The 15,815-nt window shown below is 42.1% G+C and overlaps 1 protein-coding gene across 4 annotated transcripts in view; it reads left to right on the top strand.

Moving 5' to 3' along the window:
• The window catches only part of aplp2 (amyloid beta (A4) precursor-like protein 2), a 128,460-nt gene that overhangs the window by 98,823 nt on the left and 13,822 nt on the right, over positions 1-15,815 (top strand). For 3 of the 4 annotated variants that reach the window (XM_052039746.1, XM_052039745.1, XM_052039744.1), the window contains exons 11-13: positions 4,748-4,847; positions 12,094-12,249; positions 14,781-14,816. In XM_052039746.1, the coding sequence (XP_051895706.1) occupies positions 4,748-4,847; positions 12,094-12,249; positions 14,781-14,816 (292 nt within the window). The remainder of the gene's footprint in view (positions 1-4,747; positions 4,848-12,093; positions 12,250-14,780; positions 14,817-15,815) is intronic. The other variant, XM_052039747.1, reaches the window with a different exon arrangement.

Raw genomic sequence — 15,815 nt, 5'->3', positions numbered from 1 at the left:
CGTGTTTGATGCTGTTGATCAAGGTAGGAATGTTACCAACGTGTAGTAGAACCTTCCAAGCTTTATTAGTCAGGGAAGGAATTGACGCAGTGCTGAGTAGTGATTATGGATGTGGTGGATAGTGATGTGGAATTGCTTTAGGTGGAAATAATGAATCATAGGGGGATAAAGATATGACAGGAGTGATAGGTCCCACTCATGTTGGAGATTGACAGGACAGAGTATAAATTGGGTAAAATCAAAGGCATGCAAGAAGGGAAGTGCAATTATCATGGGTAATTTTAATCTGCATATTGATTGGACCAATCAAACTGGCAATGGTACCTAGAAGAGGAATTTGTGAAGTGCTTCAGGGATTGAGTCTTGGTGCAGTATATTTACAGCCTGTCCAGATTTCACTTTCTACTATTTTAGATTTGGTCATACAAATTAACAAAAGATGTTGTGGTTAAGAAACACCGAAGGAGTAATGACCGAAACATGGTCGAATTGCAGTTACAGTTTGAACATGTGGGTCCACAACCAATGTCCTCAATTAAATCAGGGCAATTAAACTGGTATGTTGTCTGGATATTCAATCAAAGACTCGAGCATACAAAATGGTAAGTGCTCATGGTTCACCAGAGGACCAGAAAAAAAGTAGAGAGAAGTTTTTTAAAAAAAATGTTTGATTATGAGAGAAAACTGGCAATGTCAAAACAAACAGCAAGATATTTCACAGATATATAAAAAGGTAGTGAGTAGGTAAGTTTAGTGTGGGAGCCCTAGAGAGCGAGACTGGGGAATTAATAATGGTTTCAAGGAAATGGCAGATAAAATCAATACAATGCATCAGTCCTCATAATGGAGGGTGCTCCAAATATCCCAAAGGTATCTGATGGGCTAGTTTCAAAGACTTGCAATAATCACGATCACAACAGACAAGATATTGGGGAAGTAAATGGGATCAATGTCGCCAGGTCGGTCTGCATCTGAAAATTTAAAGGAAGTGGCTACAAAAATATAGGGGGCTACTTATTAGAACATAGGAACAGGCGCAGCACAGGAACAGGCCTTCCAGCCCACAGTGTTGTGCCAGACTAATTAAATGAGTAGTTAAATGTCCATCTAAACAAATCCCTTCTGCCTACACGAGGTCCATGTCCCTCCATTCTTTGGACATCCATGTGCCTATCAAAGAGCCTCTTAAATGCCTCTATTTGCCTCCACTACCACTGCTGGCAGTGCATTCCACTATGTTTCTAAACAAAAAAAATGCCCTCGTACATCTCACTTGAACCTGCCCTCTAGTATTAGACATTTCAACCTTGGGCAAAAAATATTAGTCTACTCTATCTGTGCCTCTCATAATTTTATAAACTTGAATCAGGTCTCCCCTCGGCCTCTGCCGCTCTAGAGGAAACAACCCAAGTTTATCCGACCTCTCCTTATAGTAAATGCCTTCTAATCTGGGCAGCATCCTGGTGAACCTCTTCTGCACCCTCTCCATAGTCTCTACATCCTTCCTATGATGGTGTGACCAGAATTTAATGCAGTCGTTTAGATGCAATCTAACCAGAGTTTTATAAAGCTGCAATGTAACTTCCTGATTCTTGAACTCAATGCCTCAACTAATAAAGACGAGCATAGCAAACACCACCTTTACCACCCTATCAACTTGTGGAACCACTTTCAGAGAGCTGTGGACTTGGACCCAAAGATCCCTCTGTATGTCACTGCTGTTAGGGGTCCTGCCTTTAACTGTGTTTTGTCCCCTTATATTTGATCTCCCAAAGTGCAATATCTCACACTTGGCCAGATTAAGCCATCTGCAATTTCTCCACCCATATCTACAAGTAATCTATATCCTGCTGTGTCCTTTGCCAATCTTCTACACTATGCACAATGCTACCATCTTTGTATTGTCTGCGAACTTACCCACCCATCCAAGTTTTCATCCACGTCATTTATTTTATGTGTGTGTGTGTATATCTATCTATCTATATATATATATATATAGTGTGTGTGTATATCTATATCTATATATATGTAGAGAGAGAGATAAAAATATTTTAAAAAAAGCAATAAATAAAAGTCCCGTAGACCACTCTCTTCTATGGGCAAGCCAATTCTGAATCCAAATGGCCAAGTCACTGTGGATCCTACGCATCTCAATCTTCTGGATGAGCCCAGCATGTGAGATCACTGATCAATCATCTCATCACCACCTCAGAAAAAACTCAATCTTAAGTTAGTAAGACGTGACCTGCCTCGCACAAAGCCATGCTGACCGTCGCTAACTAGGAGATGGTTTTCCAAATGCTCATAAATCTTATCTCTGAGAATCCTCTTCAATAGCTTCCCCACCACTGACGTGAGACTCACCAGTCTATAGTTTCCAGGATTATCCCTATTTCCCTTCTTGAACGACGGAACATTAGCTACTCGCCAGTCCTGTGGGAATTCATCTGTGCTTGAGAGAACACAAAGATCTTGGTCAAGGCCCCAGTAATCTTATCTCTTGCCTCTCTCAATCACCTGGGGTACATCCCATCAGACCCTGGGGACTTACCCACCTGAATGTTCAAATGTTAAAATACCTTAAATAAAAGCAGAAAATGCTGGAAACATTCAACATGTCAGGCAGCATCTGTGGAAAGGGAAATAGTTAACATTTCAGGTCAAAGGCCCTTCATCAGGACTTTGGAAGGGTGAGAAAATAAGTTCATCTGCAGTTGCAAAGGTGGGTCGGGGGAGGATAGATCGGGCAAAGGAAATATTTCTGATATGGCGTGGCCAGGCATGCCCAGGTGATCCCTATGCTTACAGATCCACCCGATTCATATAAACAAAGGACCTGCTAACGCTGTGAAATATAGATCAGAGCTGCTGCTGAAACCTGAAAGCAAAAGGAGAATGCTGGAAATGCCCAGCAGATCAGGCAGTGTCTGTGATAAGGTAAAAGCTGAGGTAAGATGCACATGAGTAATAGCAGAACTGGCTAGTTCTGATACAAGAAAAAATGAGTTGCCTAAAATTGTTGAATTCATCATTGAGTTCAAAACACAGCATGCCCAGCACTGTTCCTTAATCTTACATTGGTCTTTGTTGTCTCCTAGTGCAGGAGGCCATAGACAAGTCAGTCAGAGGTAACTGGGAAGAGACTGGATGAAGGTGCAAAGCAGTAGCCCAATCTCTGTTTGGTTCCTCAAGTATAGAGGAGACCCCGACATGAGCACTAGATTGGAAGAAATGCAACTGAATTGCTGCCACACCTGGACTGTAGGAAGAGATGATGTGAAGGAGACGATGTTGTATCTCCTGGGGTTCCATGGGAAAGTGCCATGAGATGGGAAGTGGTTGGTGGAAATGGTAGAGCAGATCTGGGGTCCAAGTCCATAGCTCCCTGAAAGTGGCAACACAAGTAGATAGGGTGGTAAAGAAGGCATATGGCATGCTTGCCTTCATTGATCGTGGCACTGAGTCATGTTGCAACTGTATAAAACTTTGGTTAAACCACACTTTGAGTATTGTGTGCAGTTTGGATTACCCCATTACAGGAAAGATCTGGAAGCTTTGGAAAGGGTGCAGAAGGGGTTCACCAGGATGCTGTTTGGATTAGAGAGTATTATCTACAAGGAGAGGTTGGACAAAGTTGGATCATTTTCTCTGGAGCGTCATGGGCTAAGGGGAGACCTGATAGAGGTTTGTAAAATTGAGAGGCATAGATAGAGTCTTTTACCCAGATTAGAAATGTTAAATACTAGAGGACATAGCTTTAAAATTAGAAGGGGAAAGATTAAAGGAGATGTGCAGGATAAGTTTTTTTTACACAGAGACTGGTAGATGCCAGGGGTGGTGGTGCAAGCAGACAAGATAGTGGCGTTTAAGAGGCATTTAGACAGGCACATGAGCATGCAAGGAATGGAGGGATAGGGATCACGTACAGGCAGATTGGTTTAGTTTAATTAGGCATCATGGTCGGCAGAGACATCACGACCTGGAGCTCCTGTTCCTGTGTTATACTTTTCTGTGTTCTAAAAGATTAGGAAGTTACAAAATGTCAGCATTCTAAAGAGACTTCATTTTGTAACTCCCTAATCTTTCAGGGGGGTAAGGGAATGTATCTGTGTGATGGAATCTTATTGAAGGTGGCGGAAATTGTGAAGGATGACCAGTTGAATACAGAGCTGATTGGGTGCAAGGTGATAACCAGTGGAACCCTATCCTTGCTCTGCTAGAAGAAGAGGGAGTGAGAGCAGAGGTGCAAGAAGTAGATGAGAGGCAATCGATACTTTTGTTATCTAGAGTGGTGGAAAAGGCATGGTCAAGGAAAGCGGGAAGCTCCTCAGCTGCACCTGTGTAGAAAATCTCGTGCAATGTGTGTGTTGATGGAGGGGAACTGGCAAGGAGGAAGTGGAGGGCCCTTGTGAAGGCCCTTGTAGAGGGATTGTACGTCCATGTTGGAGGTGAGCCAGTTAGGGATGGGAAACTGGAAACTGCCCAAGTGGCAGAAGGCATCAGAGATGTCAATGAGACAAGTAGGAAGGGACTGGACTAGGGAAGAAAGGATGGAGCCAAGGTAGAAAGAAATAGGTTCAGTGGGGCAAGAACAGCCTGAAATAATAGGTCTGGTCAGACAGTCCTGCTTGTGGATATTAGGGTGAAGGTAGAAGTGGGCTGGGTGAGATTGGGATCTATAAGGCTGGGGTGTGGAGGGAAGATCTCTTTAGGTAAGTAACTAAATTTGTTTGTCTCCTGTGCCTAGGTGGTGACCCATCTCCACGTTATCGAAGAGAGGATGAACCAGAGCCTCTCTCTTCTTTACCAGATGCCATTTGTGGCCGAGGAAATCCAAGATGAAATAGGTTAGTACAAGTCCTGTAGTACTTTCTTAGGTTTGATTACATGAGAATGAATATGGTCTGCATCAACCCACAAAGGAGCTGTAGGAACTCAGCAGGTCAGGCAGCATCCATGGAGGGAAATGGACAGTTGGCATTTCTGGTCGAGACCATTCATCAGGACTGGATGAAGGGTCTTGACCTGAAACATCAACTGTTCATTTCCTTCCATGGATGCTGCCTGACCAGCTGAGTTCCTACAGCTCCTTTGTGTGTTTCTTCATATTTCCAGCATCTGCAGTTTCTTGTGTCTCCATCATCTGCATCAATATTGAAATATGTTAAGTTTGGAACTACTGCATTCAATTATGTAAAAATAAAGCACTGCCTGCAGGTAGCAACTTAACCCATGTGACTGCTCATTACTTCCCTTTGGCCAGTGGGTATTGTGTACTGTGTGAGAAAGGAAACAAATCTCTTTTCCGCCAAAGAGATTCGGCTTCTGAATTGGCCAATGAATGTTAAATAAGGGGTTAAGATTGCTGTGTCAAGCAGAGGCAGAATTTGGGAGGTTAGCTGACACCTGGAATTAAACACAAAACACTAGCATTCTGTTCAATTATGCAGCATATTGGATTGCTGTTTCATAGATGTTTGAGCTTGGAAAAAGGAAGCTAATTGACCTGTCCATGTCCTCACCTGCCAGATGCAAACCTGGAACACTCAACAGTCAAGTAGAGTTCGACATTTTTTTGGAGTAATGATAGGTTGTTTTGAGGAATTTTCTAACAAGCAAGTGTGAAATCCAAACTCCTATAAGTGCTAGGTGTTTAGGTTGCAATGTTGTGAGATATGTATTTGATATCCAGTGACTCCTTTGTGCATAAGTTCTGTTCCCATTATTAATATAAGAGTTTTCCGTTCATCTTTAAGGGAGCTACAAACAACAAATGAGCCTGCTGTCTTGTTTGAAATATAGAATCATAGAATGATGCAGCTTGTGAGGAGACCATTTTACCATCTGTGTGCTTGTACTTGGAAGGATTGAATCAGTTAGTCCTACACCCTAGTTCTTTCCCACAACTTGTAATTTTCTCTTTTTTTTAGCATTTGTTTTCTTTCCTTTTGAAGGTTACATATTGAAGCTGCTTTTGGTGCCTTTCAGGCATTCCATTTGCTTAAAAATAGTTAAACTCTCCTACCCTTTTGTTCCATTGCAAATTATATTAAATCTGTGTCTTCCAGTACTGTCCACTGAAAACACTTGCTCCTTATTTACTCCATCAAAGTTCCTCCTATTTTTGATGTCTATATTAAATTTTCCTTTCATCTCCTTTACTAAAAGGAGAAAAATCCCAATCTCATTGAAATTATTAATCTCATGAACCAATAAAAGGTGGTAAAGAAGGGATACTTGCCTTCATTAGCCAGGGTACAGAATATAAGAGCAGCAAGGTTTTGGTACAGCATTATAACATATTGGTGAGGCCAAAGCAGGAATTGCTGTGTACAGTTCTGGTTGCCACATAGAAAGATCTAATTGCACTGGAGGGTGCATAAGAGATTGACCCGGATGCTGCTGGGATGGAATGTTTCAATTATGGGGGAGACCAGAGGGGCCGGGTCTGTTTTCCTTGGAGCAGGGGAGGCTGAGGGAACACCTGATGGAGGGATGGTAGGAAACTTTAAGTATAATTGGAGTGAGTAAAACCAAATGGCTGAGGGGGAAAATAATCACCCAGTTCGTTGTTGAGGTGTGGAGAGTACTGCACGAGGGTGTGGGGCAGGCAGGCTCACTCAGAACAGTCAGGAAATATGTCGACATGCACTTGAATTATTAAGGGATGGAAAGCTGTGCACCACGTGCTGGTAAGTAGGGTAAGTATACTTTGGGTACCTGATAGCATGACCATGGTAGGCTGAAGAGCCTGTTCCTGTGCTGTATGACTGTGTCTCTCACCAATGCTTAACTTCCTTTCTGAATGATGATGTCAAGAATTAAAGACAACAGTCTATACTGAAGGCAAATCACAACTTTTCTTTTTGCACTCTGAGCCTCTTCATAAAGCCACAGATCCCTTTTTTCCTTTTTAAACAACTTTATCAGTTGAGCTACTTAAGTTCCCATTGTTAAATGTAGTTTCGTTGTATCTCACTGCATTCACTATCATTTCATTACTAATCTATCAAAATCCCAGCCTGTTCAAATAATGTATATGGTTTACCTTTTCAAATACTGTATTTAAACTCTTTGTGAACCTTGGTGTTACCTTCCTTCTGAGTTAAGATATATTTCCATCCCCAGCTGTAAATTATATATGTAAACATAAGTATTTCAGTATGTTAATTGGCTGGTTCTGTATCAGAATTCAACGCCCACTGGCTTTTGGGTTTCATGGCCTCAGTTTCAGAATCCCTTCTCTTATCGGCAGGCAGTCCTTCAACATCAAGGATGACTTTTCTGCTCCAGTTCAATGGGTTTTGAGATGGATAAAAGGGTCTGCAGGCTCTGCCCCAGGTGGGACAGTGGATACTTAATGAAGCAGGCAGTTGGTAGGTGGTGTGCATCTTCTGCTGTTTACACTAGGATTCTGTGTGCTCCCAAAGAAGGGACTTGAAGATCTCAATGCCATCCCCAATGGTCCATCTGAAGTAGTTTGTGCCAGGGATTCCCATAAGTCAATGGGAATGTTACATTTTTTCAACGAGGCTTTGAGAACACTCTTGAAATATTTCCTCTGTTCACCTGGTAAACTCTTGCCATGAAAGAGCTCAGAATAAAGCATCATTTTCGGGAGTCTGATGTTGGGCATGTGATTATGTTGCAGTTGTACAAGACGTTGGTGAGACTGCACTTGAAGCATTGGGCACAGTTTTGGTCGCCCTGTTATAGGAAAGCCGTGGTTAAAGTGGAAAGAGCGCAGAGGGCCAGACTCAAGGGCCTGACTTTTTGGGAGAGGTTGGGCAAGCTTGGAATTTATTCATTGGAACGCAGGAGACTGAAGGATGACCTAAAGGTGTATAAAATCATGAGGGATATAGATAGGGTGAATGCACATAGTCTTTTCCCAGGGAAGGGGAACTAAAAACTTGAGGGCATAGGTTTAAGGTGAGAAGGGAAAGATTCGTAAGGGACTTGAGGGGCAACTTCTTCATGCAGACGGTGGTGCATATCTGGAATGAGGAAGTAGTTGAACCAGGTACAGTAACAACATTTAAAAGACGCCTGGATAAGTACATTGTTAGGAGGGGTTTAGAGAGATGTTGGCCAAACGCGGGAAACTGGGACTAGCTTGGTGGGCACCATGGTTGGCATGGACAAATTGGGCCTGAAGGGCCTGTTTCCATGCTGTATTAATCTGTGACTCTCAGCTGATTCTGATTAGGATCTTAATGCTGGGAATGATGGTCTGTGGGAAAACACTGATTCCCTTCACACGTTTCTCAGATGCTTGGTACTGATATTTTTCCTGGGGTATGAAACTCACTTAAGTGTTTACTTCTTGCTTGTTGTTTTACCTCATTTCCTCTTTTGAGGATGGGCGCCATCAGTTATATTTCACATCTAAGCACTCTTGCTGTTGCTTTTGGTTGCATGTACTAGCTGATTTTGCAAATATCTCCAATGGCCAGTCGTAGAAGTAACTAATATCCCTAACATATTTAAAATAAAAACAGAAAATCCTAGAAACAGTCTGGTCATGAAACTTATTCAGAAAGAGAAACAGTTAACATCATAGGTTAAAGAGCCTTCATCATAGATTTTCCATGGATTTTCATTTTCCTAAAGTATTTTGTGTATCAAATCTAGGAATGCTCGGAATGGCATCTTATCTCATTCTTCAATCCATAAGAATATTGCGAAATGCCACAGAGCAATTTATTGTTTTCCATTGTGAGGAGTTTACCCATGTAGTGTGCCTTATCTCAGGTGACTTTACAACTACTTGTACTAAACAAAGGGATTGGGTAAGTACCCAATCCAGCTCAGTCACCACACAGCCAATGGACTCGGGACATAGAACAATTACAACACAATTCAGGCCTTTTGGCCCACAAAGCTGTGCTGAACATGTCCCTACCCTAGAAATTACTAGGCTTACCCATAGCCCTCTATTTTACTCAGCTCCATATACCTATCTAACAGTCTCTTGAAAGACCCTATCATATCAGCCTCCACCACCATTTCTGGCAGCCCATTCCACGCAATCACCACTCTCTGAGTAAAAAACTTACCCCTGACATCTCCTCTATATCTATTCCCCAGCACCTTAAACCTATGTCCTCTTGTGGCCACCAATTCAGCCCTGGGGAAAAGCCTCTGACTATCTACCCTATCAATGCCTCTCATCATCTTATACACCTCTATCAAGTCCCCCCACATCCTCCGTCTCTCCAAGGAGAAAAGGCCGAGTTCCCTCAACCTGCTTTCTTAAGGCATGTTCTGCATCCCAGGCAGCATCCTTGTAAATCTCCTCTGCACCCTCTCTATGGCTTCCACATCTTTCCTGTAGTGAGGCGACCAGAACTGAGCACAGTACTCCAAGTGGGGTCTGACCAGGGACCTATATAGCTGCAACAATACCTCCCGGCTCCTAAATTCAATTCCCCGATTGATGAAGGACAATACACCATATGCCGCCTTAACCACAGAGTCAACCTGCGCCGCTGCTTTGAGCGTCTTATGGACTTGGACCCCAAGATCCCTCTGATCCTCCACACTGCCAAGAGTCCTACCATTAAGACTATATTCCGCCAATCCGCCAACATATTTGACCTACCAAAATGAACCACTTCATACTTATCTGGGTTGAACTGCATCTGCCACTTCTCAGCCCAACTCTGCATCCTATCTATATCCCTCTGTAACCTCTGACAGCCCTCCAAAGTATCCACAACACCCCCAACCTTTGTCATCCGCAAACTTACTAACCCACCCCTCCACTTCCTCATCCAGGTCATTTATAAAAATCACAAATAGTAAGGGTCCCAGTACAGATCCCTGAGGTACACCACTGGTCACTGACCTCCACTCAGGATATGACCCCTCAACAACCACTCTTTGCCTTCTGTGGGCCAGCCCGTTCTGGATCCACACTGCAATGTCCCCTTGGATCCCGTGTCTCCTCACCTTCTCTATAAACCTTGCATGGGGTACCTTATCAAACGCCTTGCTGAAATCCATATACACTACATCTACTACTCTCCCTTCATTGATGTGCTTAGTCACATCCTCAAAAAAAGTTCAATCAGGCTCCTAAGACAGGACCTGCCCTCATCAAAGCCATGCTGAGTATTCCTAATCATAAATGTTCATAAATCCTGCCTCTCAGGATCTTCTCCATCAGCTTACCAACCACTGAGGTAAGACTCACTGGTCTATAATTTCCTGGGCTATCCCTACTCCCCTTCTTGAATAAGGGAACAACATCCGCAACCCTCCAATATTCCGGAACCTCTCCCATCTCCATGGACGACACAAAGATGATCGTCAGAGGTTCCGCAATCTCCTCCCTCGCCTCCCACAGCAACCTGGGGTACATCTCATCCGGTCCCGGCGACTTATCTAACTTGATGCTTTCCAAAAGTTTCAGCACCACCTCTTTTTTAATATCTACATGCTCAAGCTTTTCAGGCTACTGCAAGTCCCCACTACAATCACCCAGATCTCTTTCCGTGGTGAATACTGACATAAAGTATTCATTAATTACCTCTGCTATTTCTTCCGGATCCATACACACTTTCCCACTGCTGCACTTGATAGAACCTATCCTTTCACATTTCATCCTCTTACTCTTCACATACTTGTAGAATGCCTTGGGGTTTTCCTTGATTCTGCCCGCCAAGGCCTTCTCATGTCCCCTTCTGGCTCTCCTAATCTCTTTAAGTTCCTTCCTTTTAGCCTTGTACTCCTCCAGATCTCTAACATTACCTAGCTCTCCGTGCCTTTTGTATGCTTTTCTTTTCCTTTTGACTAGATTTATTATAGCCTTCGTACACCACGGTTCCTATATCCTATCACGACTCCCCTGTCTCATCAGAACACGACTGTTCAGAGCTCCACACAAATATCCCCTGAAAATTTGCCACATATCTTCCGTACTTTTCCCAGAGAACATCTGTTCCCAATTTAATCTTCCAATTTCCTGCCTGAGAGCCTCATAATTCCCTTTACTCCAAGTAAACATTTTTCTAGTCTGTCTGTTCCTATCCCTCTCTAGTGCTAACATAAAGGAGATAGAATTATGATCACTATCACCAAAATGTTCACCCACTGAGAGATCTGACACCTGACCAGGTTCATTTCCCAATACTAAATCAAGCACAGCCTCTCCTCTTGTAGGCCTATCTACACACTGTGTCAAGGACCCTTCCTGAACACACCTAACAAACTCCATCCCATCTAAACCCTTCACTGTCTGGAGATGCCAATCGATGTTTGGGAAATTAAAATCCCCCATCACAACAACTCTGTTATTCTCACACCTTTCTAGGATCTGCTTCCCTATCTGCTCCTCAATAACTCTGTCACTATTGGGCAGCCTATAAAAAACACCCAGCACCATTATCGACCCCTTCCTGTTCCTAACCTCCACCCACAGAGACTCCATAGACAATCCCTCCACAACTTTCACCTTTTCCGCAGCCGTGACACTATCTCTGATCAACAGTGCCACTCCCCCACCTCTCTTGCCTCCCTGCCCATCCTTCCTGAAACATCTAAAACCTGGCACTTGAATCAACCATTCCAGCCCTGGAGCCATCCAAGTCTCCGTAATGGCCACCACATCATAGCTCCAAGTATCGATCCAAGCTCTAAGCTCATCTGTCTTGTTCACAACACTCCTTGCGTTAAAATAGACACATCTCAAGCCTGTCTGAACACGTCCCTTGTCTATCACCTGCTCCACACGAGAGCCAAACACCACCTCCCCAATCTCTCCAATACAGATGCCACCCCCCAACAATTCTAGTTTAAACTCTCCCCAGCGCATATCTGCAGGTGTGCAGCAAGTCCATTCTTACTGCTCAAGTAATGATATATATGGATGGAGAAAGCAATTTATAGGTCAGAAAATAAATCCTGAACTTGCTTTATAATATTGATAGAGAACAGTGTGCTGAATTTAGCAACTCTCCAATGGATTGAATCTACTAGTCTCACCTGTTTGCAATGTGGGTGAAACTATTGCTTTTCTTTATATGGCCTTAATTTGTGTTTCCTGGAATTATCCCAGCAAAACGTGACTCTGTAATTCATTCTTCCTAGATGAGCTTCTGCAGGAGCAGCACTTTAGTATGGATTATTTTGCTTCCAGTTCTGAAATCCAGTCTGCTTTTGAATCGGTTGAGGCACCATTTGTTGAAGGCAAACCGTTTCGGCCTATTCAAGTTAAGGCAATGTCACCTATCACTGATATACAAGGTATGTGATGCTTGGGATCAAAGTTTGCAAAATAGTTGGGTTGTTTAATGAAATGATGATTGAAAGACCATTTACTATGCTGGATAAATTAAATTAGAGAAATCTTTCACAGAGGCAATAATCTTTGATCTGCGGGATTAACGCTTCTCAAGATGAAATCAAGCACTTTTAGAGCAAGAAAGGTCAACGCTCTGGTGCAGGTGTTTCTGACATTATTGGGTAACTGGAGAAAATAATCAGCTTTCTCAAATTCTGAAGCAAAATACAGGGAAGCCCCTGCATTCCAGCCATTTAGGTAACGGAAATTCACCGTTAGAATTCACTACTCAGAAATTTGAGATATAGAATAAAATTTCCTTTCACGGACTTTATGTGGAAAAGAAAGTAAGTAAATGCAAAATTTATTTTTTTTCTCAACTTGCATTTCTTGACACATACAGATGGCACAGCCTCACGTTACGGAAAATCGTGATACAGCCTGTTTTCCAGGAATGCAATTTCCCCCCTCCCTGTAACAAGAAGATATGTCTGTATTACTTGTACCAAAAAATAATTGCTTATGTTGCAATCAAATTTTAAATTACTATATTTAGTTTTGGCATAATAAAGTAGATCAGGCCAAATCCTTCCCAGATTCTTTGCATTGCTTATATCTTGGAATAAAAACAAATCCTTTGAAAATACAATGTTCGGATGGAGTCTCATCAGTCTTCCTTAAAATATCTAATAATCTTCAGGCTTCCTTCCCATTTTTCTCCTACTTGTACCATGGGCCACAACATTCTTTTGCTTGTTTGTCAGGATTATACATGTCTGAAATACAAGAGATTTTTTTCTCATACTTCAGTTGTCACAGAGTCTAGTAACATTTTTGAAGCCCTTAACCTGTCAGTGGAAGGGGAAAATTCCAGGTCTCCTTCCTCTACCTTTGGAAATAAATACCCCAGAAAAAAATTTCTTCGGGTTCATTGCTGGGTTCAGTTGCTCCAGCGACACCTGTCAAAGCCCATGCATGATCTGTACCACCAAGGATAAGGCAGTTGTGTGGAAACATCCACTTCATTCCTTCCAAATTGCACAACATCGTGGCTGAAAGTGTATCACTATTCCCTCAAGGTTGTTGGGTTTAAATCCTGGAACTTCCTACCGAGCAACACTCAGCAGGAGAACTGATTGAAGAAGACAGCTCACCACCTTCTCAAAGGCAGTTAAGGGTGGGCAATAATGTTGATTGTGCTAGCAACACCCATGACGTGAATGATAAATGAATCAAAATACATTTTCAGTTCTGCTGTGTCTGCTAATGCAGCATGTTAATGAACAAATGATATTTCAGAAAAGCAGATTTGTATCCTAATATGCTGTGTGTGCAAGTGCGTGCATTTGTCCAAGAAAGATTAACTGCAGGTCCATGTGTCAAAGTAGATGTAAGCTAACAAATTAGCTGGAACTAAACAAGCAATCCTCAATACTAAGGTTAAGCATGATCCATAATGTCTGCCTGTTATAGTTCCTTTGAATGAAGAGTTCTGACTCTCTGGATATCAACCCATTTTGAATATGAGAGAGTTGAGATATTTGATGCATTTTGGCTCCTCAAGCTCTGACTTTGTAGAATTTGAAAATTCTCTTGGCTATGAGGTCCAAAGGGAAATGTTTTGGTAGTGTGTACTGTTTATCTCCTGTTTGTGATATCACTGCACCTTTCAGCACTGAATTTCTGTAGTTGTTCAGTTGAAGCTTGAGAAATGCAGGTGTCGTGCTCTGCCTGTAAGATGTTTGTTCTTAAACCAAAGTCGTCCTGGAATTTTATTTTTGTAAACTCAGGTGAACTTGGTGAGATTCAAGAGAAACCGCGAAGATGAACACTTACTGCTGATTAGATTTCTTTCTTCAATATTAAAAAGAATCATCAGTGAACAGGGCCTTTTACGTATTTATGAAGTTTGATTGCAGTTTTTTGTTCATGGTAATTAGAGGTTACTGGGATCTGCGGATGCAGTATATTTCCATGTTAAGCTATTAGAAACAAATCACGTGAAGTGTGAATAGGATCAGGTGTAAAACTAAGCTCCAAGCATATTGTAACAAATGTACATGTTCCCAACCTCAGAAGTTTATAATCAATTTGAGTGCTGACTTTCCCATCAAAATAGAGTTTTGAATAAAGATGAACATATACAGTTTGCATTTGAATGGAATATGAACCAATTGAGACCACAACAAACAGCAACCACACCAAATCTTTTCCCCTACCCATTCTTCAGCTGTGATCTACACCATCTTCAACCTACAACCAGTTACTTTGGTCTCTGTGCCTCAGCAACTCCCTGTGTGAGTTTGAGTAGACAAAAAGGCATGATTTAATGCTGACCAACTGGGATATGGCCACACTTCATGTTGACTGACTCTTTTCCTCACCTAATGTTTTGGAGTGGAATATTACGACAGGTATAAGTAAGCACCTATTTTATCCCATTTTTTATTTCTTGCTCTTTTCATTATTTGATTTCTTTTAACTTTGCTGCCAGACACAGTGCCGGATTCATTGCCAGCAACTAAAAAAGGTTGGTTTAAAACTGTCCAAAATGTTACCTCCTGCACCCATTATTCCTCCTCCTCACCTTCCCATTTGTCCCACTTGAACACCCTGCCACCACCCTCCCAGTTGCATATCATTTGTATGTTCTTGCCAAGTTTGGTATTTTTGCTTCACTCCCAGACATCACTGACTTGCATGGCATTCTAGTGTATGTTCTTTGTGGATGCTATTTGAATGAAGTGCATACTTGGAATGTTTTTTTATTTCTTGGATCTGTGAGAAGTTGTAATTTAACAAAAAAAGGAATGGTGAATCTAACAACTGTTTAGTTGGTGCACCAGTAATTAAACTTGCGTTGGAGCATTTTGTTTCAAATTACAAATTTTTATTCTTTTTAGAGCATAATAAACTCTGAACATTGAGGTAGTCGCTGACTGCTCACTGGAGAAATAGAACGCCAAACAGTAGGTTCAGACGGTTGAAAGTCACTTCAAAGCTGTAGGCACTTACCCTTATTCATATCTCCTTTACCCTTATTCCTTGGTTTCATTTCTCAACTAATACTCTTGGAATATTAGCACCGATATCAAATTAGGTCAATCTGATTCATTTCTTTTGCAGCTGTCTGACTCTGGAACAAATGATTGCTCAAGCAGGGGCAGATCCTGAATTTTGATTTTAACCTTGGGTGTGATACCTACATGGCAGCTAATTATTTAAGTTGATGTTATTAAATTGATAGGGGGTCTCTCTTGGTTCAATCAGAGCATTAAATCACATTCCAGAGCTGGGTTTTGGAATCGAGTGAACCTCCTATGACAGACGGTAAACCAAGCAGAGAAAGGATAAAAGCGTAGTCAGGAAAAGAGTAGGGCCCACTAGGGACCAAAGTGACAACCTGTGGTGTAGTCAGAGAGTGTAAGTGAGGTCTTAAATGAATTCTGTTCACTATGGAGAAGGACATTACTGATGGTGATATTAGATGCCATAGCAGGCCTAAAGGTGGATAATTCCTCAGGGCCTG

The sequence above is a fragment of the Pristis pectinata genome, chromosome 27 (genome assembly GCF_009764475.1).
Source record: "Pristis pectinata isolate sPriPec2 chromosome 27, sPriPec2.1.pri, whole genome shotgun sequence".
NCBI lineage: Eukaryota > Metazoa > Chordata > Chondrichthyes > Rhinopristiformes > Pristidae > Pristis > Pristis pectinata.
This window is presented reverse-complemented; position numbering and strand designations above follow the sequence as displayed.